The 6,869-nt window shown below is 37.1% G+C and overlaps 1 protein-coding gene across 1 annotated transcript; it reads right to left on the bottom strand.

The window, feature by feature from the left end:
* Positions 1–4,259: 4,259 nt before the first annotated feature.
* LOC127080081 (secreted RxLR effector protein 161-like) lies at positions 4,260–4,838 on the bottom strand. The gene has a single exon (XM_051020410.1). It carries the CDS (start codon positions 4,836–4,838, stop codon positions 4,260–4,262), a length of 579 nt encoding a protein of 192 aa, XP_050876367.1.
* Between the last annotated feature and the right edge of the window lie 2,031 nt (positions 4,839–6,869).

The following is a 6,869-nucleotide window of genomic DNA, read 5'->3' on the forward strand; positions in this document are numbered from 1 at the left end:
TCAGAATGGATTATCCGTTAGAGAGATTAGCTGAGTTGTATATTGAGAAAATTGTAAGTTTGCATGGTATTCCGTCGAGTATTGTTTCGGACAGAGATCCTAGATTTACATCGAAGTTCTGGGAAGGTTTGCAGAGGGATTTGGGAACTAAGCTGAGATTGAGTTCTGCATATCATCCGCAGACTGATGGTCAGACTGAGAGGACGATTCAGTCACTGGAGGATCTTTTGAGGGCTTGTGTTTTGGAAAAGGGAGGTGCTTGGGATTTTTATTTACCTTTGATTGAGTTTACCTACAACAATAGTTTTCATTCGAGCATTGGTATGGCACCGTTTGAAGCTTTGTATGGTAGGAGATGTCGGACACCTTTATGTTGGTATGAGTCCGGTGAGAGTGTTGTGGTTGGACCGGAGATTGTTCAACAAACTACGGAAAAGATCAAGATGATTCAGGAGAAGATGAGGATTGCTCAGAGTCGTCAGAAGAGTTATCACGACAAGAGGAGGAAGTCACTTGAGTTTCAAGAGGGAGATCATGTGTTTCTTCGTGTTACTCCGATAACTGGGGTTGGTAGAGCTTTGAAGTCGAAGAAGTTGACACCTCGATTTATTGGTCCTTATCAGATTTTGGAGAGGATAGGGGAGGTAGCCTATCGTATCGCTTTACCGCCGTCACTTGCGAATTTGCATGAGGTTTTTCATGTGTCTCAGTTGAGGAGGTATATTCCTGATCCGTCGCATGTAGTCCAAGTAGATGATGTACAGGTGAGAGATAACCTGACTGTTGAAACATCACCTATGAGGATCGAGGATCGAGAGTTGAAGCAGTTGCGGGGTAAAGAGATTGCTTTGGTGAAGGTAGCTTGGGGAGGACCAGCAGGTGGCAATGTGACTTGGGAACTTGAGAGTCAGATGAAGGAGTCTTATCCAGAGTTATTCGCCTGAGGTATGTTTTCGAGGACGAAAACTCTTTTAGTGGGGGAGAGTTGTAACACCCCGATAAAATATGATAATTATTTAATTTAAGTTAATAGTATATTTATTAATTTAATTAAATAATTGGATTATTATTGGAATATTATTGGAATTATTATTATTGGAATAATAAAAGTTGGAATCAGTAAAAAGGTCCCATTTGGTAAAAAGGGTTTTTCACGTGAAAGCAGAGAACACGTAACAATTGGGAGAAAAGAGAAGAAACTGAGAAAGGGAGAAGAAGAGGCTAGGGCTCAAGAGGAGAATTCACGGTTGTTGAAGGTCAAAGAATCAATTGCCGGATTAACTCAGGTAAGGGGGGTTTATCGTCGTTTGATGGGTATTATGGGTTAACATGTAATGGGTAGTGATAAACCATTGATTTGACTCTAATTAGATGATGAATGATGAGAATTGTGAAATTTTGGATGAATGAGATATGAGTATAACTGAAGAAAATTCGTAGGAATTAGGTGTAATAAGGTTAGAATCGTGAAATCGAACATGTATGATCTAGGTTAGACAATATGATCGAATGCTGTGTAGAAATTGGATTGTGGAAGGTTGGATCTGAGAATCTCGTAGCAAAGAAAACCATAGCAGATCTGGAAATTTGGTTTCTGGTCATACGCGTATGGCACTAGGCAATACGCGTATGAGATGGTCTGGTACGCGTATTAGATGGCCTGGTACGCGTATGAGATGGCTTGGAGGGGAAGGATCTGGCGCTGATACGCGCCATACGCGTGTAATACGCGTAGCCTGTGAATGGTACGCGTATGGGGTGAGGCCATACGCGTATGGATGAAGAAGATAATGTTTTAAACGTGGTTTTGTCTCTGTTGGTACGCGTATGGGAGAAGTGGTACGCGTAGCATACGCGTATGAGACAGGTAATACGCGTATGGGCTTGGCCAGGAATTGGACCATACGCGTATGGATATGGGGCATACGCGTATGGGCAGAATTGTGATTTTTCTGAGCTGTGGTTGTGCAGTTTTTGGTCGTTCAGCTGAGTGATGTAATTTAGCTGATGTATGATAGAGTAGGGATCGTTTCCCGTTGTTTTGAACAGTATAGGTATTAGTAGAGTGTTCTAATACTGTGATTTATTATTTGACATGATATGATATGATTCTGTGATAAACATGCTGGTGATGTATGATGGTATGCATAATGCTATGAATGTATCTGTTATGTATGCAATTGTGAATGGACTGTCTATGGCTTAGAGTGTGAGCATATGTCTATTGTGGATTGTTGTTGATGTTTGCATGCTAGGTGATTTAGCGTGTATAGCATGGCCTTTATGGTGGTAGCTAATTCCCATGGTGAGGAATTAGTGAGTGAGTATTGTGGATTGTTGTTGATGTTTGCATGCTAGGTGATTTAGCGTGCATAGCATAGCCCTTGGGGTGGTAGCTAATTCCCATGGTGAGGAATTAGTGAGTGAGTCACTAGGTCTCAAATGAGTGGGACTAGTGAGCTTGGTAGCCGTATCTGGATTTGATCGGTGAGGTTGAACTATATGTTCACGAATAGTCGGTACCGCATGCATGGAGTCTCATTGCATAATGTATGTATGGCGTATAATATGAATGGATGTATTCCAATATTATACGTGTGTTTTGTGTTGGGTTGAGTATGATTATGATTTTGAGTTGATGTTGTCGTTGCTGAATGTGTGATCTGATTAGGGTGATGAAATGTGTTAAATTACTTAGCATTACATGATATTTTATAATGCTTATTATATCGATTGAGGAACTCACCCTTACAACTATGTTTCAGGTAACGAGCAGTGATTGAGTAGGAGCTAGTGCTTGAAGTCTAGTGTAGTTCCTTAGTGAGTCGTGCTCTGGTATATGTAACATCGGGACGGGATGTTTTACCTTTTTTTTATTTTGGTGGTTGAATAATCTTACATGTAATGTGTTACATGGATTTGCATGTTGTTTGATTTATATCCGCTGCGAATTGTGCAATATCTTATTTTGATGAATAAATGAGCATGACAAACTATTTTAGTGAATGGTGTGAAGTGTCAAGTGTGACACCCTTAATTGCATATCTACTATGATTTATATGTTGTTGTTTTATTTAAAATTTGGGGTATTTTAGAAGGGTGTTACAAATGAAACTCTTGAGCACTTGAATATACATAGAGAGGTCGAGAACTTTATACCTTAATAATTTTATCAATTCAATAGAAATCTTCAAGACTTTAAATTCTTTTATAAGTGAAGCTTGACTTGTACTTGAGTCTTGAATCATTCTTTTTGCGATGCACATTTGCTTGTAGGACATGTCTTAAATCAAAACACTTTAAGAAGCTTGTCTTCACATTCTCCCCCCCTTTTGATGATGACAACTCTTAATTGAAAGTTTTATCCAATCTTGCTTTCTCTAACAATTGGAATTCCCCCTTGATCGAAGCTCCCCCTTGATCCATGATTGAGAGAATTTTTAAAGTAATTGCTCACTGCATTGTTTTAGAGACATACAACAACCAAATATATCTTCTTCCCCTTTGTCATTAGAAAAAAGGATGGGAAAGACTAAACAATGAACAACCATATGTTATATGATAATATATCATATAATATGAACACATAAACAAATAACAAAGCAACCAAAATCACATAACTTACTACAAAACAACTTGTCCATACATAATGATTAAAACATAAACTTAAAAACAAGAAAACTCAACATCACAAAAAACAAGAAACAAACACATTAATAAAAAGCAAAAATATGGAAAATGTTCAGGTGTAATCGATTACCCTATGCAAAAACGCTGCAATGAGTCACGCAAGCAGGCATGTAATCAATTACTGAATAAGGGGCAACTGATTACCTCAATAAAAAAAATAGAATGTTCACCGGAATCAACATGCAATGAATTTTAAGAAACCAATAATTACATATGTTATTAAATATCCTTGGACAACTTTATATGAACCAAACATGTCATACAAACATTATAAAGGCACAAAAAATTATTTTTCTCAAAACTCATGTATGAAAACACATACATAAAATTTTAAATAAAATTTGAGGTAGTGAGAGAGTGTACCTTTGTGTTTTCACTGATTAATTTTGAAGAATCAAATGTCACAATCATCTAAAATACCAAGTTCCCTCTGAATTTTGTAAAATGATTCCTTCGAGAGAGGTTTTGTGAATATGTCAGTAAGCTGATTATACGTATCCACGAACGAGACTTCAACATCACCTTTGAGCACATGATCACGTAAGAAGTGATGTCGAATGTCTATGTGTTTAGTACGAGAATGCATGATTGGATTCTTTGTTATATTTTGCACTTGTGTTTTCGCATCGAAGTGGTATGCATCCAAGATTTAGTCTGAAATCACTCAGTTGTTGCTTTAGCCATAGAATCTGAGCATAATAACTTCCTGCTGCTATGTATTCTGCTTCTGCGGTGCTAAGAGAAACACATGCTTGTTTCTTACACACCCAAGAAACTAATGCATTTCCCAGGATGTGACATGTTTCACTTGTACTTTTTCTATCAGTTTTGCAACCTGCATAATCCGAGTTAGAATATCCAACTAAATCACATATACTACCTTTTGGATACCATATACCGACATTCGTTGTTCCTTTGAGATACTTCATGATCCTTTTAACAATGGTGAGATGTGATTCCTTTGGATTGGCTTGAAACTGCGCATAAAGACACACACTAAACATTATGTCAGGATGGCTTGCCGTCAAATATAGCAAGGAACCAATCATACCTTGATACTTTGTGATATCAATCGAAACACCTGATTCATCTTGATCAACATAAGTTTTGGATCCCATTGGAGTAGACATTGCCTTGCAACTATCCATGTCGAATCTTTTCAACAACTCTTTGCTGTACTTTGATTGGTTGATGAAGATGCCATCCTTTAGTTTCTTAATTTGGAGTCCAAGAAATTAGTCCATCTTATCCATCATGGACATCTTGAATTCTCCTTGCATCATCAATGAAAAATCTTCACACATTTCTTAGTTTGTTGAGTTGAATATGATGTCGTCAACATAGACTTGAACTAATAAAGTGTTACCTTTTATTTTATTAATAAACAAGATCTTGTCAACTTTACCTTTTTCAAATCCTCATTCACAAAGAAAGTTGCTAAGTCGATCATACCATGCCCTTGGTGCTTGTTTTAAGCCATAAAGAGCTTTCTTCAACTTGAAGACATGCGAAGGATTCTTGAAGTCTTAAAAGCCTGAGGGTTGTTTGACATAGAATTCTTCATTGATGTAGCCATTCAAGAAGGCGCTATTTACATCCATTTGGAATAACTGAAGATTTAGTGAACAAGCATAAGCAAGTAATAAACGGATAGCTTCTAACCTTGCAACCAGAGCGAACGTTTCTTCAAAATCAATGCCTTCCTCTAGATTGTATCCTTGGAACACCAACCTTGCTTTGTTTCGAACAATTATACCATTCTCATCAAGCTTGTTCTTAAACACCCATCTGGTACCTATGATGTGTTTACCACTTGGACTAGGGATAAGTTCCCAAACTTGATTCCTTTCGAATTGGTTTAACTCTTCTTGCATTGCAACTATCCATTGATCGTCTCCTAAGGCTTCATCAACTTTGAAAGGTTCAATTTGTGAAACAAATTCCATATTCAAGCATGCATCTTTGAGATTTAATCTTGTTGCAACACCTTGACTAATATCACCAATGACTTTATCAATTGGATGATCTCTATGAGTTCTCCATTCTTTAGGTACATCATTATAATTTGACTCTTGTTGAAATGGTTTCATCAAGATGTTCCGTTTGACTATCATTGTTGACTTTGGAAGTATCTTCTTGAGGAACATCTTCATCGGACTTTTCATCAAACTTACTGAGGTTGTCTTTGTCATTGTTTAATACAAAGCATTTGCATCCAAAAATGTGAAAATAAGCAATGTTTGGTTTCCTTTATTTGAAAAGTTCGTAAGGAATATTTTTAAAAATAGGTCTTATAATAACTCTTTTACTTATATAGCATGTCGTGCTTACCGCATCCGCCTAAAAATATTTTGGAAGACTCGAGTCGCTAAGCATTGTACTTGCAAGTTCCATGAGTGACCTATTCTTTCTCTCCACCACTCCATTTTGTTGAGGAGTCCTTGGTGCCGAGAAATTGTGAAATATTCCATGTTCTTCGCAAAATTCTTCGAAAGAGGCGTTTTGGAATTCTCCGCCATGGTCGCTTCTTATGGAGGCAATTTTTAGTGATTTCTCATTTTGGATTTGCCTTGCATACTTCTTGAACGCCTTGAATGCATCACTTTTATGCACTAAAAAGAATGTCCAAGTATATCTAGAAAAATCATCAACAATAACTAAAGCATATACATTACCATTGAAGCTTCTTGTTCTTGATGGACCAAATAAGTCCATATGCAACAATTGTAGTGGCCTTGAAGTGGACACCACATTCTTAGGTTTGAAAGTTGATTTAGTTTGTTTTCCCTTTTGACATGCATTATATAATCTATATTTGACAAACTCCATCTTAGGCAATCCAATACAAGATCATGCTTGACTAGTTTATTCAAGTGTTCCATATGAATGTGAGCAATTCTCTTATGCCACAACCATGTGTCATTGTTGTTCACCACGAGACATTTTACCTTCAAAGACAAATCATCAAGGGAAATCATAAATATACTGTTGGTTATTTTACCTTTGAGTTTTACCTCATTGGTGACTTCATCTTCAATCAAGCATTCATCTTTTTTGTGAACTTGATCTTGAAGCTTTTGTCACAAAGTTGGCTAATGATTAGAAGATTGTGCTTTAGTCCTTCAACATAAAGAACATATCAATGGATGTGAAAGGTGGTGCTTCAACTTTGCCTATGC

Source organism: Lathyrus oleraceus, chromosome 5 (assembly GCF_024323335.1).
Source record: "Lathyrus oleraceus cultivar Zhongwan6 chromosome 5, CAAS_Psat_ZW6_1.0, whole genome shotgun sequence".
Lineage (NCBI taxonomy): Eukaryota > Viridiplantae > Streptophyta > Magnoliopsida > Fabales > Fabaceae > Lathyrus > Lathyrus oleraceus.

What these genes read in the sequence shown, in the direction of transcription:
- LOC127080081 (XM_051020410.1), bottom strand. Translation starts at nt 4,838, where the DNA reads ATGGATAGTTGCAAGGCAATGTCTACTCCAATGGGATCCAAAACTTAT.